The sequence below is a fragment of the Dermacentor andersoni genome, chromosome 1 (assembly GCF_023375885.2).
Source record: "Dermacentor andersoni chromosome 1, qqDerAnde1_hic_scaffold, whole genome shotgun sequence".
Taxonomy (NCBI): domain Eukaryota; kingdom Metazoa; phylum Arthropoda; class Arachnida; order Ixodida; family Ixodidae; genus Dermacentor; species Dermacentor andersoni.
The window spans coordinates 62,665,699-62,688,974 of NC_092814.1; the positions used below are offsets into that span (position 1 = coordinate 62,665,699).

The window sequence follows — 23,276 nt, forward strand, 5'->3', positions numbered from 1 at the left end:
GAGCGGGCGTAGGGGAGGCCGTGGAGGAATTGTCTGGGGTGGCCCTTACCTTTTTGCCGATCCGATGGCGTCTTGTTGAAGCACGTTGATAGGGGGACGTCGCTTGGCTGCATTCGTCGAACCGCCAGAGGGCTGCACGTCCATAGGGTCACCAGTGTCCGTCGGCACGATGCATGTCTATTGAAGCGACTATACTTGCTTTGTTGCTTAATACAACGTGGTAGATTTTACGCTTAAGCTGACATACGAATGCTTACGATATTCGAAGAGTGAACTCTTAATCGTTCGCAATGCGAATACTCGCTAAATTTTTTAAGTGCCCAATATTGTAAATGTGCACATAAAGATAAAGGGGGAAAGGCGTAAAATATGTTCACATATATCCTTCAAAAACACGCAGTGTCATTTAGAAGGGGATGGAAACTAAAATACACAAAACAGCATGAACTCTTGGGCTTCTTGGTCTTGTATAATTGTTGTCAACCATTTGTTAGAAGGAAGAGACGCGACAAATACATTTTACCACGTATGCCGAAAAATAATATCCAATATCTTGCGATGAAGCATCCACATCGAAGACGGGTGCTCAAGATGTCACGTTCTGAAGCGTGCAGTGCAATAGATGGCTCACTTATGAACAAATAATGTACTGCACAAATTTCAACAAGGGCAGAGAGATAGGAAAGAGCGCAGGCTAGCAACAGTTATTGGTAATAAAAGTTGATAGTCTGCACTCCATCCTATATCTTCTTGAGCAATAAAAGTTCGTAGTGTGAGCTCTGTCCTCTCTTCCTGTCGCTCTTGTTGAAATTTACTCAACACATTATTTGTTTAGTACGAACCAACTACTCTGCAACAGGTTATCTCGGCTGACTTATGAAACAGTCTATTTTAAAAAAAAATAAAATAAGCTGGTCGCGTAAGTATTTGAGTAGTGTTACCAATCTTATCTACGATGGTTGTCCCCAATAAGCGTGCCTAAACCACACGCGATAACGTGGGTTACCAACTGTGCGCCCCTGTCCGTTTTTTTTTACTTTTTGCGCATGTTCCCGAAAGCAGTCGTTCACGCCGCGTTCGGTTTGGTTGATGTAGCTCAACTGGGCATCTCACCTCAGCTGGAAAACATGCAAATGCCCAGGGAGCGGATTGTCGGTGCAATATCCGTGACCCAAGATTGAGCGCTTTAAGCGACAAAATTGAACCAAAGAAGGTGGAAATAAAACAAGTTAATGTGAAGCGGACGACAATCTTAATCAATTTAAGAACTACTTACACACGGTACTCACGATTAAACATAAGCTCCATTGAAGAATAGGTTTCACCATCAACAGTCTATATAAGTCTAAAGGAACCTGAACTGCACGTTCCTGGTTTAGTCGTTGCAAACCACCACGAAAAAAATTGCTCCTGATGCTCATTTATTAACTGCTCTTTCAACAGCTACCGCTCGGCAGTGTACTTGAAATCAACGCGAAAAAAGATGGCAGCACGAGGAGAAGGACGCAGTATACGAGCGTCATCTAGCACCTGAAGTTTATTAGGAGCAAAAAACAGACACCTATTCTATTAAGTGACAGCATGGAATACATCTGCTAGCAGTTGCCACTCAGAATCTAACAGTGAGATAGACGGTGCATATTCTCCAACTATGTGCATCCATATCAACTAGCCCGACTTCCTATCTTGCTGTTTCATCAGCGGCAGCATCATGCTGCTGAGTACGGCGTTGTGGGTTCAGTTCTCCCTGCTGCGGTGGCCACATTCAAATACGAGTGGAACGCAAAAGCGTCCTTGCAGTGAGATTTCGGTGCAAGCTGTAACATACCGGGTGTTCAAGGGTAATTTGGAGCACTCCGCTGCAACTCGTCTCAAAACTCTGGGCATAATACTTCTTCACTATTAACTGCATCTTGTGCGAAAACGCATCCTGTATCACTTTAATTGTGGATAATGTTGGAGGAACAGCTAACCATTTACGGTTGAGTTTGTCTGCTGGAAGCGTCCAATAAGCTGTTAATACTTGAACGGATCGCGCCAGCTCCATAGATAGTGTTCTCGTCAAAATTAGAACATTGCAACATATCGGGTACACATCTCCCGAATATAGAGCACATCGAATAACAAGCTCTTCTTTGTGTATTCGAAATCTGGCGTTAGCATTATCATTAGCATTATCTGTTCTGCAGGTGGCTGCAAGACATCTCATTTATTTCAGCTACTACAGGTTACAAAGTGCGGGTTGCAAAGTATCAAATAGGTCGTGCTATCGACAACCAAAGCTGTGTACAACTTGACCCACCCAGCCTCGGCCCTACTTGGTTCGTTTTTGCAGTGACATATCAATAAAACTGGATGGAAGAAGAGGGCCTCGTGCTCGTCCACTCTAACGAACGTTTTATGCGCTTTTTATACCATGTATAAAGATGCAAAGGAGAGCAGCATGCCAGTGAATAGTGAAAAGCAGACCGTGGTGGTAAGCATACCGTAGTGTAGACACCAGCTCTAACCAACCATGAAAAAAAAAAAAAAATGGGCAACGGTGGGAACGGCTAACGCCAGCCATGAGTGATTATAAGGATAAAAATGTATTCGCTGTGCTGTGGAATTAGTGTGCACCCGCTTTGCTTAACCTTTTGTATAGCATATCAGCGCGGCGTTAGAGCGGCAGAAATATTGGTGTCATTTCTGCAATACGCTGGCTCTTTTTGCTTGTGGTGCAGTTAGGATAATAAGGAACTGACTGCCTATTATATGATTAGTTGGGCGAAGAGGAATGCTTTCTTATGGGAAGCACTGTTCGATAGAAAACGCATCAATACATTTTTTGTTCCCTACCTATTTACCGGGCCAGCGAATTCTGTTAACAATGCATACATTGTATTCCTTTGACTTCATTGCCAGATATCCACAACTCCGGCATTAGCATGCCTAGGTTGTGCACGTGACGTCAGTTCCGGTCGTGAGTCCACCATTGCCAAGCACATTCGTCGCCATCCGGTTGCAGAGTGGCGGCGTACGTGTTTTGCATTGTAAAGCGGGTTTACGTATTTGTTACGTTTTCTTGGGGTTCACGACACTTGTGGTGTCGCGTTCACGACATTGCGAATGCGAGCCTTCAGGACTGTGTCCGGCATACTTTGGGGAAATTGTGGGACCGATGCGGACTTTCTACAGAGCGAAAATTGACTTGTTATGGCACTGAGTGATGCTAAGGGCGCAGCAGATAACGCTATTTTGCTACGTATTGTCATGCATGCTGACATTATGGTTACCTTGCGTCGCTGCCGAACATCTTTGAAGTATGTGGCTTTACGTGTCAAAACCACAATCTGATTATTAGGCACGCCGTAGCGGGGGACTCCGGAAATTTGGACCACCTAGTGTTCTTTAATGTGCACCTAAATCTAAGTACACGGGTGTTTTCGCATTTCGCCCCCATCAAACTGCGGTCGCCGTGGCCAGGATTCGATCTCGCGGCCTCGTGCTTAGCAGCCCAACACCATAGCCACTAAGCAACCACGGCTGGTCGCTGCAGAACATCGAAGCCTGCAGCACTTGACACGCAATTACTTTAACAGAGTGGGCATTGGGAGCCTTACCGAGCAGAAGTTTCCGTCTAGTAGAGCCATCGCGCTTACGCAGATGAAAAGGCGCGCGCGATCCAGAGGTGGCGCCGCTGCGGCATTTTTTGGCACGTGCTACTTGCTTGTTCCCTGCATCCATGGCCCAACTTGTTTTGCGGACAGTCGGGACTTTGTTTGGCCGAACAGCCGGCGGGTTGCTCTGAGATGTAGGTAGATGTTCGCCGCATGCAACTAGCTAGGTCCTTCAACTTTTGAAAGAAATTCACTTCGACGTTGCACGACGTGTGTTTGTTAACTACGTGGTCTGGAATACGCTGAACCTAAAAGCAGAACAGTTGAAAACAACTCTCCTGCGGTCACTTGGTGCCCAAGCATTGACACAATCATTACTCAGTTTTTAAGCATTTTTCGTTAAATCAATGCAAGCCAAGCGCTACATTATCGCGCGTTCGCACCGCTCGGTCATACAGTATCGGTAAACAATACATTATTGTGCTTGGCCTCATTTCATTTGACTTGCGCCTGCTTCTCAATCGGCGTCCGAAAACAGCGCAAATTGGCATTCTGGCGCCGTCGACAAGTTTGTCAGGTTGTCAAAAGCTCGATCGTCTAGCATCTGTGACCTTGGTAATGGCAGCACCGATCCCACAATTACTCACTCGCTGTGTATAGTCTGTGCAACATATATGTATGGTGGCCTTCCTCAAGTAATGGCATACTTATCTTCATTCAGCTAAGAAACGCAAGGGAATTACGTTACACTTCTTGCCGTTGTTATCTTTTTGAGCAAGTTGTTCTTCTGAGCCCTAGCATGGAAAATTCTTGCTCTTAACGTTTGGGATGTGAAATGGCAGGGCTATTTATCTGATAAAAAACAATCCTTGGGAAAAGTGATCCAGGTATTGGAGACAATGCATGATAACCATGTCATTTTAAAACCGCATTTCGTTGACCGGATAAAGTTAGTGCCTGGGTCGAGAAATTGAACATTTCCGCCTTTTTTTTGCTAGTGTAAATTTCTACAAAATGCGTTGCTGCGACTTAGAAGAAAGATTTGCTAATTTCTGTGATCAGGTGCAGACTACTTGAGTCGTTGTAGCATACTGTGAGAGCCGTGGGTTGGCAGTGTTGCTGTATTATGCCGTTACTGCAACATTTAAGTGGTTTCCTTTTAGCTTGGGTTCAGGCGTAGGCGTCATCGGTTAATGAAAAAGCGGGAGCACTGGCAACTGTGATATCAACGCATGCCTCGTCTGCTTGTCGCCTGCTCGGTTTCCTGTGGCGACCCTGGTCGCATTGGTGAAGTGTAACTGAACTGTAACCTGACACACATTTTTTAAATTAAGAAAAGTTAGGCTTTCTGCAAAAGCTACGGAAGCGGATAACAGATACCCATCAATAGAAATAGTGCTGTGACGGCCTACAATGAGGTGGGGTTGCAAAAACACATGTGCGGGCAACGTCGCAGCCACAGAAGCGCGTATAGCTCTTTGTATACCAGAGTCGATATTTAGGGCCACGGAAGCATTGCTTTTACGTCTCGCTAGTGGTTATCTCTAAAGTTTCGGTATACTCATCTCAGTGTATTTAAGTAGTTCGGTTTCAGCACACTTAGTAATCATCTGCTGACTCAAGGTCTCTTCCTTTCCAAGTTTTCAAACACTTCTGTTTTTTCTTCCTCGTTAGGATTTTCCACATACCTTCATAAAAACTCAATTGCGATTATCTTTTTCGGGCACATTATTGGTTGCAACAAGCGACATAGTTCATGTGTCCGTGTTGCCAAATTTCCTAACAAATACTTGCCATTTGTTCTGCGTGTTGCGTCCGGGGCATGTTCAGGTGTCCAACATATTGGCCAACCTCTATATAGGCTACTAGTTCGAATGCTGTAGTCACTAAGAAATATTGTCGTCTTAAAGAAAGGCAACGTGGCGATCTGTTTTATGCTCATACGGTGATTTGCATCGCCGTAAACGCCACAAAGCACCTCGTGTAAAGCTATTGCCACAAAAAAAAAATCTTCACATGAATCAGCTCATCATATGGTTATTAAGGTTATTTTGGCTAAAGGCAATTTACTTTTTGAGACAATCGGTTCTGAATACACCTCGCATGGCAAGCTGACTGAGACATTTTGTCGTTGGAGCACGAGAACACAGGCAAGATAAGGTAAAAAGGTAAAAACGAGTGAACACCATTGCGGAACGTCTGTATTACAATTTATGACGGCACCGTCCTTGTAGGAAAAAATTTCTGCGATACGCATCGTTCGTAGCCCAGTAGTTTTGACATTGGCCCACTGTCTTTTTTTTTTAGAAACTGAAATAAATTACAGCTCAAGCGCTATATCTGTATCTCAAGCAACTTCGTGCTGAGTAACACAACTTTTCACTAGGAAGCGCAGAAACAACCTTTTTTTTTAGCTTTACCCCACTGTGATATTTGTGAAAGTAACCGGCGGAAATGAGGGGCTTGTTTCGGCGGAGTAAGAGAAAACGTCCAGCAATCATTCAATTGTCGGGATGTATAGGAGCATTGAATAGTTTTTATTGAGGGTAGAGTTTTTCATATTTGAGGTAAAAGGTTAGCGAGGCGGAAAGTAAGAGTATAATGCCTTCGTATTCGTAATTTCCGTGCTTTCCATGGTTCCAATGACTGCTGCTACTTTGACAGCTATGTAGCACTGCAGTGTGGCATGTAATCCGCAGAGAGGCAGTAAACAGGCAAGTTTAAAACACTGCGTACATAGCGCTGCAAAACATTTCCAACAAAGCTGTCTTTGTTGAAACTTGAGATTTCTTCGAAGTTTTCGTAATGACGAAACTGAAGTGAGCGAGCTCCTTTCTGAGCGTCATTCCAGGATTTAAATTGCCGCACCTGATACGCGTGCCTGTGGCGTAGTCCATGTAACGAGCCCGTTCATACGCGCCAGATTTTTATAGGACTTAATTTCTTCCCAAGAACTCGACTTTCGGATTAAATAAGCGTAGTGGCCAGAATATAAAAATATTCCAAACCAGACCATCTTCTGTGCTTGAATGCGCCTCTTGAACAACTTAACCTGTAGAGTCACTCCTTCTTTCTTCTTGCTCCGTTATCTAAACTTTACTGTCGCCTTTCTTTCGCGAGAAAGTACAGGCGTGAACGCTTATGCTGCTGCCCCATACGACTACCATTTCTTTATCTTAGCTTTTTCGCATGGCGTTCACCATGCAGAAAGGTGGGCCAGAGGTATTTCGGGGAAGAAGTACGGATTGACATTCGATTTCCAGTATGCTAACATCTGATGCACATACGCGCAAAACAATTGCAAGGTAAAGCACTGTAAGTGATTATAATACTGTTAACGAAGGCAAGACGTGTTAACGTAAAATCGACTCCTTGAATCTGTTCACAGCACTCGGCAATCAAAGCAGATGATGTGCTCCATGTAAAACTGAACAAAAGAATAAATAAATATAGAAGTTATGAATGATAACTGAATCATTTCTTTTTGCAACCTTTTCGTGAAGACATGGATGCGAAGGCATGCGTTCTCGTTAATTTTTCTTGGAGTTTGTTCACGTTCCGATTTCGTAGATTTTTTGTTCGCATCGTGGTTTGGTACCTAGTATTCTGACAAGTAATATATAGCCGCTATGCGCCACGCAATGCGTCTTGACCAGCTCCCGTTCCAAAGCAGCTACGAACTTGCTTTGTCTCGGGGTTTCCTTTCGTTTCGGTTCGTTGACTTCCATGCAAGTAACGTGTAACGAACGAACTCCATAGAAAGTCGGCGGGCCGTATCAGCGGGCCGAGCGATGAGCGCTGTCGCGTGGTTGGGTTGCAGGTTGCCCGACGTCGCGAAATTGTGGTCGCGACTCGCGAGTGACAAATGGCTTACTCTGCATTTGAGGTCGAAACCAGGTCGAGAGGTACGTGTAGGCGGCAAAGTCGTTGCTCCCACGAGAGCAGCAAAACGTGGTCTGGTCACCCATGCGATCACCGACATGTCTATTTCTTGTACTTTAGTATTGCTTGTGCCGTTCATACGAACTGTTCTTCCATAGTGAATTGTTATGTCATTGCTGCTCCTCAAGTTATTGTGCATTCCAACCGCGTCAAAGATGCTGGATCCAGTTCACCATTTAGGCATCTGATTGGCCACAGGCGCCTCCAGGACAAGTCCTTGTACCAAGTCTCTACGTGGAATCGAATGAATGGTCACTTAATTTGCAAAGGTCATACTCCAGTTTTACTTGTTTTCTGAAAGTGCATTCGAACCCTGAACACCTTTGTTACGCGACCGTAAACAATACCCCATCTGCCGCACTGTTTCGTAATCGACCTACAGCAAGAGAGCCCTTCTCACTGCATGTCAAAAAGCTAAGCAATGAAATGGATGTCCCGTTGCTTGAACATCGCCTAATGCTACCAGTGCAGCTGCTACCTCCGTGGCGGGTGATAAAATGTGAGCCATCGTTTATCGAGGTAACGAAACATGCTCCACAGGTACCCATTCAAAAGCACTTTTTATGACTTCAAAGTATTCTTGCCACGAATTTTACACCGACGCGTGAGTCACATGCTGGCGTATGTTACGCAGCTGTCGGTGCATCTTTCTCTAAATCGGGCGTTCTGCCCCATCAGACAAATATATTTGCAGTAGAGACCTGTTCAATACTGTCTGCGGTAAAACAAATCAAGGAATTTACACTACAAAAGGCAATAATATTTACTGACTCGTTGAGTGTTGGAAAAACTTTGTCTTTAAAAAAAGCACAAGAATCCTGTTCTTGTGGAGCTTTATTCCCGGTTGTGCACTATTTATTCATATCAGCAACATGTGATAGTATGCTTGCTTCCTGCGCATGAAGAAATAGAGGGTAATATGCTTGCCGACGAAATCGCTACATCAACTGCTCGCAAGCTGTTAATCCTACTGTGGTTGTCCCTGCCGAAGATCTTGAGCCTTACGTAAGAAACTGAAAATCTATTGGCAACGCTTGTGGAATGGTGAAACGAATAAGCTCTGCGTAATAAAACCACAGTTAGCTATTTGTACCTCCACAACGAAAACATGACACATTGATGTCCTATTCTGTCGACTCAGGATAGGGCACACGTATTACAACCACAATTGCTGACAAGTGATGAGTCTTCAACCTGTGGCAGATGTGGTGAGAGGCTCTCCCTTCATGTTTTGCTAGAATGCCAGGAAGCAGAACTTCAACATAAAAAGTACTTCCTTTTAGCTTACAAAGAGCATATTCCACGCCATCCGGCAATGTTCCTTATACCAGGGCCGTTCTTATATGGTAAATCTGTTAAGCTTTCTGATTTATTTTGTTTTATTGAAAGTGATAAGCACTAGATTCGTAGCGCATCCTCTTGCAAGAGGTGCTGCTGCGATATTATCGCTTTGTATTGCACATGGTTCCAGGCCATAGCATTTCAAAGGCTCTGGAAATGCAGTAGTGCTTCTTCGTAATTTTCAGTATTGACATGTTGTAGTTCGTATTTTCATCCCTTCACAATGTATCTTTTGTGTTTATAGTACACTTCATTGGTCATTTCCATAATTTTATTACATATACAGTATACGGACTTCCTCGCGACTGTTTTTTAGGCCCCTTTACAGCCTTGTCACAACCAACTGTCGTAATTCATTACTCCATTGTCAGCTCACTAATTGTGGCATGGCCCTCTTTGGTCATTATGGGGCCTTGCGCCACAAGATACCAAATTCATCAAGTTATTGTGCATTGTTATGTCACCGTGCATTTACGCAGTGTTCACGGTTCATGTGCATATCAATGTAAACAGTAACGCGTTTTCTTATGCGAAACGTTCTGAAATCTTTTCCCGGCAAACAAACAAAATATAGCATATTCCAATTTATTCGACAGTATACCCGGCTAATTAATCGAAAGCGCATTCGTGGATAAGGAACGGGTATACGGTAACTTTGTCGAATTGGCTCGTGAATGGCTTATTCGCGGAACGGACAACTAGTCAAATCCGCCAGCCGATCGAACAATGCCGAACAAGGTTCAATGGATTGCGAAGAAGGGTAATTTAAGTTGTGGTAAAAGGGGAAGATGGTTATGCATATTTACGTACGGTAAATATTTACGTCCCCCTTTAAATTCACCAATTTAGTGCCCTTATCATAGCGCATTCTTTATTTGCTACTCAAGGCACAAATCTGACACTAGGATCTTTCTGAATGCCTACAGAAAAAAGCATTGCCGGAGTCTGTGAAAGTGGTTGTCTGCCTGATCCACCTTACTTCTGTATTTTTCGTTTGTTCAGTCAGCGTGTTGTCTGCCGCAGAAACTGGGTGTAAATAAGAGCCTATCGACGTAATGGCCTAAGTGATTACGACGGAGACACCTGTTTGAGCAGTATATTTTTTCCAGCAATCACAGCGAGTGGGCAGTGCGATGTGGCTGCGACAAGCTTGCCTTAATTGCAGTTTGTGAGTAAGTTGCTCTCGCCAGAAGGGAAGCTTGTGCTCTTGCATTTCGACAGACTTTTTGAATCCGGTATAGCCAAAGTTACGGAGGAGAATTAAATAACGCTGCGGGAGGGTAGGTGTGTATAGACTTAACGTGCAGTGAAGTAGTAATCACGTTGCAAACATTTGCTTCAGTTTGAAATCTCTGGTTTCTACCTGTGGAAAGTATCCAACCTCACATTCCCCTTGATTTTGTTTGTAGGTGCCGAAGCTTCATATTGGACGAGCATGGGTCACAGTGTTGCTTTTCAACGTAGCGCGCAGATTTGCAGCTTTGTTGCTCATCTCCCTTTTTCCACCACAGCTCAAAGAAAAGTAAATTTGTCGATTAACTGCACCTTCCAAAAACAAAGAGAAAAGAAATAATTTAGAGTAGACAGCGTCTCGCCTAAGGGCACGTTGCTGCGTCGACGGTCTGATCCACAACGGAATGCGGCGGAGGAATGCACCTGCGCTCGCGTCCCCCCGTAATAGCGGCAGCGGATTAGGGGGCCCCATCTGGTCCAGGGGCGCCCGGCGAGTGTAACAGGAGCGGAAATAACAGCTCCAGGAACGAAAGCGAAAGGACGCAGCCGGTGCGGAGGAAAGGATCGACGCTGGTGGAGGGGTGGTTGGGCTATGGTCGCGCACAGACCTCCTTCCATGGGCATCGGCGGTGGGTCGGTGCTCGAGTCTGCCTTCTAGGGCATTTCACACTGACGGGCTGCAACCCGGTGTCGAGTCCTTTGCCCGCCGTAATTGGCGGCCGCTGCGTCTTTCACGCGTGGTTCTGCCGGCCCGAGTGTGGAGGAAAGCCTTTTCGCTGCGCCTGCCGACCTAGATTTTCGCCCCACCACGAGTTGCCGAGAGGAGATTCTCCGGCGCGCCAAGGGCGGCTCTTTCACTCACGCGCGGGGAGGGGGGCTTGTTTCGCTGCAACCGGTGCCCGCTTCGAGGCTCCGAAAGAGGAAAGCGGCCGCCTATATCGGTCAGCCCTGTCTGCATCGGCGGCCTTCGGGTAAACGCACTCTGGCCGCGTTGGCGGCCACGGGGACCGTCGCCATGGTCGAAGCAGCCCGCGCGGGCCGTTGAACCGCCATGGGCTTTCACTCCTGGGAGCCCTACCACTTCCACTACGCCGACGGTGAGTGTGAGCCCGCGCTACCTGTGGCGGCCTTCGCCCGAGTCGAGGCGCGCACTTTCTCCCGCGGCTGCCGCCGCCGAAAGTGATGCGCCTCGACTCCGCGTCATGTGTGCAGCTTCTGTTGAACGTCCGGGGCTCCTTGTCGTCCATTTGCTGTTTTCAGGGAGTGATAGCGTGAACGCAGCGGGTTTCACTTGCACCAGTGGATTTCCTCAATAGACTGAAACGCCTCATTTTGATGTGTGGCAATACACGATGCAATATGCAGTAGCTGAAATCAAATTGAAGACTCCTCCTCTTCAGATGGGCCTCGGATAGCTTGTGCAAGCGCTCTCAACTGGGAATAAGACGTTTCGGATTCGACGGCAAGCCCATCACTCGATGCTCCGTGTTATGTTATTCTGCTGAAATGCGTTCGTTATAGCTTACAAGGTGCTCACGTTGGAAATTTTGGTATTAGCAAGTTTTAATACAACGGAAATTTTTATCCATCCATCTATGAGACGCCCACTGCTCCTCTACGAATAAAGGCGTTACAAACGTCACAAATGAAAAACAAAATCGTTCGCAGTGTTCACAAATGTCGCAGGTCAGATGAAAACATGCGCTTCTGTGTGTGTCCTTCTCATTTTGTGGTCGTCCTGGTTTGCGCTATTCCGTTTCACAGAAAAAACTAAGTACCTCGTGAATTTCGCATCACAATGCGCAACGTTGCATTGTCTGTATTGACGGCATCAAAATTTATTTCACGCTATCTCGCCACTGATATATATGATTGGTATCAATATATCTAAAGTAATACTTTTCTCTCTCTATTAGGCAAAATTGTAAACGAGTTCATTATTTGTTCTGAATTTGCTACAGCATATGTGTTATCGGGCCTTGTAGTTAAGCAAATTATTTGGGTAATGTCGTCATAGGAAACGAAGACGCCGATAATGCCGCTCGGGCAGCTCTTGAGGACACACAGGAAGAGGCCATACCACTTTCACGGTCCGACGCAGCCAGCAGACTTCGAGTGCTTGCACAGGAGATCACGCTCTCTCTATGGTGTACGCCAAGCAGTCAGACCAACCGGAGCAATCGTCAATACCACCTGCCCTCTTTGATGCATCTCTGTATGCCAACTGGACTCCGCCGAAGAGAGGCCACTCTGCTTTATCGCTTATGGCTAGGGGTGCCATTCGCGAAATCTTACTCATTCCGCGTTGGAATGGCCGACAACGCTCTCTGCAATGCCTGTCTTTGCGAGAAGACGCTAGAACACATTCTGTGCCTCTGTCCTGAATATAATGTTCAGAGGCAGTCCCTGGCGTCCGTTCTAGCGCACCTTCACAATAGACCATTGTCATTTGAAACGATTTTCACATATCGCCGACAGAAGACATCGCAGCTGAAGTCGACGAAGGGACTACTTCGGTTTTTGAAAGAGACTGCCTTGGAGAAGCGGCTGTGACAGTGATCTCACGTACCACGCAAGAGTGACGGACTGTAACTGACGATGTGTGTGCTGTGCTATGTGCTCTCTCTCTCTCTCCTCCCCATCTTTCACCCCCCCCCATCCCGGTCCCATGTGTAGGGTAGCAAACCGGTTGAGCTAAACTGGTTAACCTCCCTGCCTTTCCTTCTCCACTTTTTTCTTCCTTCCTTGGGTAATGGAGGTACTTATGATTTCACTTCGTAATTAGTTAACGATTAAGACGCCAATTTGGTCTGCGCAGCTGTTTTCATTGTGAGCATATCTCCGTGGTACTCTTAGTCGGTGGTGTTCTGACATTGTTTTCTTGACTTCTGGGGCACAATTCACCAAGCTTTTCATTCATAAATACTCTTTGCCATTGGCAGAACGCCTTCGTTAATAATGCGTCCGACATTACTATTGGCTGACATTTGCACTAGGAACAGGTTTAGCGTAAGAACGTTTTTGTAAATACGGGCCCGAATTCGCAAGAACGGTTTTCATTTTTAGTCTTGCACATCTTGTGCCATGTACTGCGTAAGCCAAGAAAAAAGCACCTTATGAAATTTTTGTTTGTTTGTTCGACTGCTTTCTTTCTTTAAAGATCACATACATAAAATATTGACTGCAACAAGACTTAACAAACCATATCTCCGGATCCTCAAATCAATCTGCAGCGCTTTGTATGTACCTAGGTTCGTTCTCCGAAGCTTGAGGCACTGCATGTCTGCTTCATTCTCGTATGCAACTTTTTTTAGTAGTACTCGATGTAATCAAGAGACAAAACTCGTTTGCTTGTTATCAAGACGCAGCTAGATTTAGATGCGCACGTGTTCGGCAAAAATCTAGAAACTTTTTTTCGTCTTGCGTAATCCGTGCTTGTCTTAGAGACGAGGACGAAACATGGACACGAAGAACGCAAATGTATGCTGATTTGACGTTGCGCAATCAATCAGACCTCGCTCGCGGGCAAGTTTTGAGAAACATAAAGCGCAAGGTTTGCTTCGGGACAGGGAACCACTACTTATTAAGCTAGTGTTGAATTTGGCACTACTGGCTCCCGCATTGGGCGTTTTGAGAGCAAATTTTGATGTCTTTGTGCGGTGCCGCAGACGAATCAAAAACATATTTGTGCTTCAATGTCACCGACACCGATTTCCCGGTCGGCGTTTTTTGCTCCGTGTTATTGGTCTCTCCGGTGCCTATGAACGGCGTGCATTGACCGTTGAGAATGCCAAGAAATTTGGCTCCGCACAGTATTGCCGTTCGTAAGGTGCAATGCGTCGTTGGGCTTCGGATATATCGGTGGATCTGCTGTGTTGTGCAATATTACTGGAAGAACCCGTCTGAATTTAATGGTAAAAAAGGGCGGAGACTTCTACATCTACGCAAGTTTTTTTCCCGTGGGTAAATGTTCAGAAAAAGAAAGCTTCGTACATTTCGGAAAATGTTCTCAACGTTCAATGTAGTCGCTGCTTTCACGCTGCTTTATCGTTTACGTTTAATATTGCGCGAAGTCTACTTCTTAGCAGTCTCCATAGCTTAAATCTATCCAGTGTTCTTTCGCACTTCCTAACACAAGGCCATATCTAGTTGTTGAAGAATACTTAATGATGTGCAAGTTCTGTGCGATAGTTTCATATGTGTAGTGACAAAATTACCGTTTTGGTGGTACGTATGTATATAAAAGATCTGAGCCTTCTGTATAACATATTCAAAAACACATTGACATATTTATGCCGAAACTTTTCAGCGCAATTAATCGTGCCCAGGATCGGAATAGGAAAACTGCTGAGTAAGCTCGATTCTCTTCAAGCGCCAAAAGACAGACGCAACAAAGGACAAATGCAGAGAGGTTAACCAGAGCGAGAAATTCGGTTTGTTATACCCTACATTACCCTAGTAGAAACTATTACATTATATATTATGTAGGGTATAAAAATTATACCCTACATACCCTAGTAGAAAATCTGTATAAAGATAAAGAGCACAGAAACATTATCACAGCCGGCCACGGTCACTGCACACTGCCACAGCGCAGGATCACATGCAGCACAATGAACGCCAGTTACGGCTGAAGTCGTTTTTTGCGGGCTTGTTGTCAAACAAGGTTTTTTCTAACTCTCTTGTGTTAACGGAACTGTGCATCTCCGAGTGTTATTTTACTCTTTCCTGTGACTTGCTTTAGTCTTGTGCAAAACTTCGCAAACGTTTGTGATATTTGATGGTTTCAATGTTTTCGCGCTTTTAGCTTTCCTTGCCCGGCGAAGAGGATTAGCCGGTACCATTAAAGGCGTCAACATGTCCTTCAACTACATATCAATAAAAAAATTCAACTTTATAAATACCACTTTTAGCCATATCTGACAAAAGAAAGGGTAGTCGAGTGTGACAGGGTCCACATGGGATGCGAAGGAGGAGCGAATTTTCACCGACTGGGGGGTGCAGTCGGTCGAAATCGTTATCGCCTTGTAGTAAACTATGGTTCTTGAATTCGGGTAAATAAGAAGGCGTTTCTGGAAGGTATACCACTACCACTCGGCCTAATTTTTATTCTCTTGAGTACTTATAGCAAAAATCGCTTTTTTTCTCCTGCACTAAGCGGGATCCAGGTGCTAATTGAATCAGTCGCGTTTCTGTTTCCTTTATTTTTCTTGTTTACGACAACTGTGTTTGTCATATCGCGCATGCTGCAAACAAGCACTTGCTTATTGCACTTCAAGTTATAACCTTTAAAGGCAAGCGTTTCGTGTACTCCGTTGTGTACTCGAAGGGATCTTTGAAGCATCAGGTTACGCATATGTTTCATTTGGTGAACGCGTAGAAAAGAGATCGGTTTCCATGTAGAGCATACAGTGTTAGTCATAGCGTGGATGCAGTAAACGTTTCAATGGCTTTTGATTCTACCAAAGCGAGAGATACGTGAAAGGTCCGTAGCAGTCAAGAAAGTGCCGCGAAACGGGGAAATGCGTTCTCTTTTCCTTCCTTCTCGTCTCGCACGAAGTTTTCTATTGTTTTACTTGAGCTACTTTCCGTCGAGGATAAGTGGTCCGTCCTGCAACTGAAGCGCAGTTTGCGTGCTACTTTCATGCAGTAGTTTGTCAACGTGCATCAAAGTGGCAGGGCTAAGCTTTTTGAGCTCTTTGCAAACTGCAAGCTGTAGTTGAGGGATTCTAGGGTTGTATACCATAAGTAACGAACAGCACTTCCCACTTAAGTCAAAAGAAGGCAACATTTTGAGAGCTTGGCCGTATTCTTGACGCCACACTTGAAGTTGCGGAACTTAGCGCTTTACTGTACAACAGCTTGCACCAACGTCCACTAGCACTGTAAACACACTACCCACCCACGCTTTTCGCCCCCCCCCCCCCCTTTTTTTTTTGAATGCAAAGCGCTTTGGCGTTCTCGTGCCGGTGCGTATAGTCGTGAGAAATGCCCGCCTGCAGCAATAATTCTTAATGTTCTGTATGCCCTGACGTTACAAAACAAATGCCACAATTCTTACTGCACCGTAGCAGCAGGAAGGAAGGAAGTAGAAAAGCAGAAGGCAGAAGGCAGGGAGGTTAACCAGAATAACGTCCGGTTGGTTACCCTACACCAGGGGAATGGGAAAGGAAAAAAACAGATGACAAGGAGAGAGAGGGGGAAAGGAAAGAAGGAAATTAGCAGCAGAATGTCCTATTATAACCGCACCACAAGGAACCACCAGGCTTACCTTAACTCGCGTATACCAGTAATGGCTGGCTAAAAATCAGGCATGCGGTTTCAGCTCACGGCGGCTGCATCGATATTTATGAGCTAGGCTAGTTTCCCACACTGCATAATATATTGCATCAGCGCTTGTACTGGTGTTTGTTAGGGCACCTCGTGCTTTACATTTTCTAGTTATTCTTCCCCACCTTACGTGTTTGTTAAAGCGCGAGTCATTGTTTTGTGGCGCTGCATAAGCTGAAAGTTTTATTTTGTGCTCATCAGGCCCGCTGCTTGACACCGCGTAAGGGCGGCTAGAGGTTGGATAAGGAAATAACAGAGGCGATTGTCGAATGGGCAGAAAACCCGTCTGAAACAGGGGTACAGCTTGATAGAAGTGGCAGCTGTGACGCAAGAAATAAGGGGTGATATTAACTGTACCGCAGTTTCGGAGTGAAAGATGCGGAAAATAAGTTTATTGGTAGTTCCGACTGAAAAAAAAAAAAAGAAACGGGAAACTCGTGAGGACTCCATATTTATGCTCACTCTCTGACCAGCGCTAAGCGGGGATTTATCATGACAGCCCTGCAATTTGTTCATAGCATTTACGGGGGAATGCGTTCCAGACGCCGAAGTATTGCTGAAGTGCAGACTATATTGAGACCGCTGCGATGCGAAAGTGCTAAAATAACGAAAAATAAATAAATAGAAACGAAACGGTGAAAAATATTACGTACTTTCTCTGCTGATTGCCGCACTAGCTGTAACGGCGTTTTTAATTTCAGGCAGTCAGAACGGGGTTGCGCATATTGGGGATTAGGACCTGTGATGTATCCTTGCGGCGTTAAAAGTTAACGTAGGCATTTAAAAGAGCCAACATGTACGTAGCATGAGAAACAACTCCTTAGAGCTCAATTTGAATATGGCACAGCATATTAAGAATGACTGCACGGATATTGTTTCCAGATTGAGCTTTAAATCATCTAGTGTTACGAGACGTCCGTCCCCCACCCATACGTACACGAGCACGCATGTGCGCACTCTGGAACTGTTGCGAAGGCTCATTTAGGCGTGTGACGGCGTCCTCACCCACGTGACTGCACTCACGCGATCACGTGACGGCCGGGGTGTAGGAAAATTGTCGCGCGACTGACGGCAGAGGCGATGAGGCGATCGATATGGCAGAACAAATGGAGATAGGGGAAGCATTACCGATTTTAAAGTGTACCGGTTCCGCAACCTTTTCCATTCGCAAGAATGCTTTCCATTAAGTGGCCCCTGTTACTATCACATGTTCGCCATCACGATTGGCTCGCGACTGTGAAGAACCGCTTCAGGGTAAAAGCTGCCTTGAAAATGCGAACTCTGCTTACGATGGTCGTATTGTTTCCTATGTTCTTATTTACTACCATACTTTCATTCTGCAGTCATGTTCACAGTAAATGTTATTGCAATAAATACTAGGCCTAGCCGTAATGTCTACCGCAATAAGTACTTCCAAATTATTAGGATGTTTTAAAACTTCTTTATGCTAATAGCACAGTCCTTTGATGTAAGTATCAAAGGACTCCGCTAATGGTTGCGCGTGTTTGTGTCTAAGATTTGAGTTAATTTTCACACTTAAAGATGCAAGAGAATAAGTGTTGGTCACACACATTGTTGTTGTACATTAAATTATAAGACCCCGGGAAAGTAGGCGGGCGAAGGGCCGGCTACTCCACAACCTCCAAAATTAAATCCAGGCGAAAAATAAATGCGAATAATACACACTACACAAAAAGAAAAAAAAAAAGAAATGCGAAAGAAAATAAAGCCAGAAAAAAAAAGACTGAAGGAATAACACACACGTCCCAGCAAAGCCTATAGAGCGTACACAATGTATCCTGCTTAACGCGCAATCTCAATGCCGCTTCAATTTGACCGTGACCTTTTCGTGCAGTGACAGATCGTTTCTCTTCAGTATGATTAATTTGTCGTTTTCTTTTTCTTCGTGATTACGCAGGCACTGCGAGAGGATGCGTTCAGTGTTTTCCTATTGTTCGTCACGCTGCGCTTGTTTTTCTTGCCGCTGTTTTCAGCCTTGGTTATAGTGGAGACAGCATTGCTAGTAGCGTTCTTGGTGATATTATTCTCCTGGCCCTCTTATCGCGATATGACGTCACCATCGAGGACGACACAGTGAGCACTTCGGTAGCTTTCGTTTCATCGAGTCTGTGGCTATCCTCAGAAATTTGCGCCATGCAGCGCCAGGCAAGCTTCGCCGACGAACGCTGTCGGAGCGCTTGACTGACCACAAATAGACTCGTCGTTTTGACAGCCAAGCGATTGTGCAATCTGCTTTAGTCGTATTGCGTGAGCTGCAGTTATAAGTGAAGACAGGGATTGCTTAGTTGGGCAGGCATAGGCGTCCTCCGCACGGTGCAGCACTATCCTGTGCCAACGGCAAGCTGCGAAAGGCCATGGATTTTAGATACTTCACACGCCCTATGAAGGCCTCTTTTGCATTCTTCAGATACAATGAAATGCCGACATGGAGCCTATAGCCTCGAAACAAGCCTACCTACTGTTTCTGATTGGTATTTTATAAACACTTGGGTAGCGCAACCAATGGCGTTTATTGGGCGTTTATTTTTGATTGCTTGCACTAGCTGTGAATTTTCGCACGCGTGGTACTATTTACGTGGGGCGCTAGCTAGGGTGAACTGTATTGTGGAAAAACTGCATCTGTGCAAACAGGGAAAATCGATACTCACGCTCTCATGTCGGTCATACTTTTGTCTGCGAGCTTTTTGTTTTTTGATTTGCCCATCTTTCATGTACTGCGCGTAGTTCTGTACGCATGGGCGTCTGTGTGTACGATTTACTGCCCCTGAGTTCTTTTGTGATAAATCAGTTGTTAGTAGCGCTTCCTCGTCTGCGCTCGTGTTTACATCGAGCGTCTTTCTCACCACTGCAGAGCTGTATTCTAATTATATTTCTCTGTTTATTATTAATTACTGTCATATCCACAGGTTTAGGCAAGTCAATTTAGCGTAGGATATCGAATATTTAAGGTAGAACAGCAAACTTATATTTGAACCTTCAATAAATGAACTGGTCGCTTTCAGAATGCGTCTGGTACGGTCTGTTATAACTTATAATTCTAAGGCAGCTCCTCACAGTATCAAGTCTGCATTACACCGCAGAACGTACGAGCAGATGATATCTGGCATCAGGGAAGTGCACCACCATGCTTTGGAAAGAGGGCACAACATCATATTTCAATGGATTCCTGCTCACTGTGGCATCGTCGGCAACAACCTAGCAGACAAGGCTGCCCGGTCTGCCCACGAAGATACCCAGACGCGTCCAACACCTTTGGCGAGGTCGGACGCTGCCAGGGAACTTCGCCTACTTGCACGCAAAAAGTCACAAGATCTCTGGATTTCAAGTGCCTTCAATTGTCGATTACGTAAACTGGACCCCACGCTACGGCTACAACTGCCATCTAGCCTTTCCCGCGGCGAAACAACCGCGCTGTGCCGTTTGTGGCTGGGAGTAGCGTTCACGAACGCATACTCCTATAAATTGGGAATGGCCGAGAGCCCGATGTGCCACTCCTGTGGGTGCGAGGAAACCATCGAGCACCTATTGCGTAGCTGCCCTCGCTACGATGTACAACGCCTCTCTCTGCGGGCGACTTTGCACCGACTGGACTCAAGACCGTTCACCGAGTCAGATACTCGGACCGTGGCCACACCCGTCAATGGAACGAAAAGCGATTCGTGCACTAGTGCAATACTTGAAGCGCACCTGCTTAAGAGACTGTTTATAGCGTCCCTGTGTATAGTGTCCCTCCCACACACATACAGTGCTTACTCTCTCCCTTTTCCTCTTTCTATTTCCCTTTCCCCCACTCCCAGTGTAGGGTAGCAAACCGGGTGCTCTTCTGGTTGACCTCCCTGCTTTTCCTGTCCTTGCTTTCTCTCTCTCTATATAGCCGGGCTGTCCGAACCTTGAAAAGGTGTAGTCGGCATCTACCGCGCCTGAGCTCTTCACTGGAGGTCTGTGGCTCTGAACTCGATCAGGGTCAGTGTCGTCTAAATTTTTCGTAGGCTGATTGTGAGAGAAGTGGTGAATACCCTCTCATCTTTCAATCGCGCAATTTTTTTTCGCTCTTCATGGCTTCAAACTGCAGCGTCAACTGACATGAAGTACTCGGGATCCGGAGAGAGAGAGGTCATAAGGGAAAGGTAGGGAGGTTAACCAAGCTGAGCCTGGTATAGCTACCCTGCACTGGGGAAGGGGGAAATTAGTTTTAAGAGAACCAAGAAAGAAGTTCAGTTTTCACTGTTCCCCGCAGGGGCGTCTGCGTCAGCAGGCGTTTGGTGCGTTGCGACACCACGTACCCGAGCACACGAGGGTTGGACCCTCCCGCGTGTAGCCGTGCGCGGCATAGCCGTGTCTGGGGAAAAGGGGATCCTGGGGGTTGAGCTGATGCCGGGTGTTTGGACCTTTAAGGCCCCCCGGCGGAGGCAACACACCTCTTCGGCCTCGGCTTCACATAGACGGCACCTCCAGACTGACCCACCTGGAGGAAATCGGCAGTCGCCTTTTCCTGTTTCTCTCTTCTCAAACCTTCGTCTTTATCTCTCACTTTATATCTTTCCTGTCTTCTTCTCTCTTCCATTTACTTCCTTTCTCCACGGCGGCAAGGGTTAACCTTGTGTGGATATCCTACCTTGGGTACACCATATTGGGTTATAGTGATGGCGTACGGCTGGCGTCGTGCAGGCTTGTACACAAGCTCTGCCGCGTCCCCTCGTTGGGCTCCGTGGTGGGCGGTCGGCGCTGTTGCCGAATCTTATATATTCTCATGGAAACTTCTTTCCCCAAACTTCCTGATCGCCCTCCGAAACGAGGGCGCACCGAAGATGTATTTCAGTTTTTCGGACGCCAAACCCAGAACTTTCCCCGCTTCCATGTTGTTCATTCCGAAAAGCCAAACAAAGCAGTGCGAAACATTTCACCATTCCTTGTTTCAAAGTCCCTAACTGATATTTTTGGTCCAGGTTACAAGGTGTCGAGGATGGCAAGCGGCGACCTCCTCCTGGAGCTCCGCGATGTAAAACAGTATGAGAAACTACCGCAACTAGTGTCATTTGGAGAGACCCCCATAACAGTAACCGCGCACCGTACAATGAACACCACCCGTGGTGTCGTGTCAGATGATGATTTGCTTGAGCTGTCTGAAGCGGAACTACTGGAGGGCTTCAGTGAGCAAAATGTTATCAATGTTAGAAGAATAAAAATAAGGCGAGGTGGTAAAGAGATTCAGACGAAGCACTTAATAATCACCTTTGGTTCAAGTGTCCTGCCCGAGTCAATCGAGGCCGGGTACATCAAGCTCCGTGTTAGGCCGTACGTGCCCAACCCACTCCGTTGGTTCAAATGCCAGCGCTTTGGCCACAGCTCGCAGAGCTGCCGAGGCCGCCAAACTTGTGCTAAATGTAGTGCCCACGAACACACATCTGAAGCTTGTGAGAATGCTCTCCACTGTGTAAACTGTGACGGGGAGCACGCCGCATACTCGCGGTCGTGCCCCTCCTGGAAGAAGGAAAAAGAAATCGTGACGATCAAAGTTAAAGATAATATTTCATTCAAAGAGGCACGTAGGCGGGTATCGTACCTGCCCAAGAAAGCATTTGCCGATGTGGCGCGTCAGGGGGCAGCGTCACAACGGCCTCCGGCGGCTGTCCGACCCACAAGCAGTGAGTCGGCAGCTACGCCATCTGCCCCCGCGGCGGTTGCAGCTAGCGCTGCTCCGCCAACCCAACAGACGGGGCCATCGACCCCGAAGGTGGGCGCAGCCGAAGCTGCCCCAACCTCCGAGACCCCTTCCAGCGCTGGCAACGGCCAGCGCAGCCAAATCCACCAGGGAGCCCCATCGACCTCCGGGCTGGTGGGCGCAGGGGTCTTGCCTTCCAAGGCGGGACTCCCCCTGAAAACTTCTCGCTCGCAAGAGCGCTTGTCCGGTGTCTCACAGGAGGCAATGGACACTACACCTGTCCCCAAGGCGCACCAAACGCCTAAGGAGCGTCGAGACTCGCTCGAACGCTTCAGAAAGAACAAAACACCTATTACAGGGCCTCGAAAGGGCTCTGTAATGTAAGGCATCCCTTCCGTTTCCGTAAACACAGCACCTATATTTCTTTAAATATGGATACACAAATCATTCAATGGAATGTCAGAGGTCTTCTTAGGAATCTTGATGATGTGCAAGAACTCATCCATACACACAATCCAAAAGTGCTGTGTTTACAGGAAACACACTTAAAATCAAAATACATAAACTTTCTTCGACAATATGTTACTTTTCGGAAAGATCGCGATGATGCTGTCGCATCATCGGGCGGTGTTGCAATTATAATTCAAAAAAGCGTAGCCTGTCAACGTTTACAGCTACGAACGCCCCTTGAAGCAGTGGCGGTTCGAGCTGTTCTTTTAAATAAACTCGTCACCATTTGCTCGCTTTATGTACCCCCACACTTCAAATTAAACAAGCATGAATTTCAGTCATTTATAGACGAATTGCCAGAACCTTATGTTGTTCTTGGCGATTTCAATGCGCACAGCTCCCTGTGGGGCGACTCTCGTACAGACGCGCGAGGTCGTCTTGTTGAACAGTTCCTCTTTTCTTCCGGTGCGTGCTTGCTGAATAAAAAGGAACCCACATATTACTCTCTAGCAAACAGAACATTTTCTTCAATAGATCTTAGTATAGTTTCCCCGTCTATACTGCTCGAACTTCAATGGGAAGTTACGAAGAATCCTTACGGGAGCGACCACTTTCCCATACTGATAAGAACATCTAAAGAAAACGAATATCCTCCGCAAGCTCCTAGGTGGAAGATAGACACAGCCGACTGGGAGAAA

The 23,276-nt window shown here is 46.2% G+C and overlaps 1 protein-coding gene across 3 annotated transcripts in view; it reads left to right on the plus strand.

Moving 5' to 3' along the window:
* The window catches only part of LOC126546189 (transmembrane protein 163a-like), a 93,780-nt gene that overhangs the window by 51,779 nt on the left and 18,725 nt on the right, over nt 1-23,276 (plus strand). The window contains exon 1 of one of the 3 annotated variants that reach the window (XM_055061555.2): nt 11,034-11,212. The exons of the other annotated variants lie outside the window; for them this stretch is intronic. Coding sequence (XP_054917530.1) covers nt 11,167-11,212 — 46 coding nt within the window. The 5' untranslated portion in view covers nt 11,034-11,166. Of the gene's footprint in view, nt 1-11,033; nt 11,213-23,276 lie in introns of those variants that run through there. 3 annotated transcript variants of the gene reach the window in all.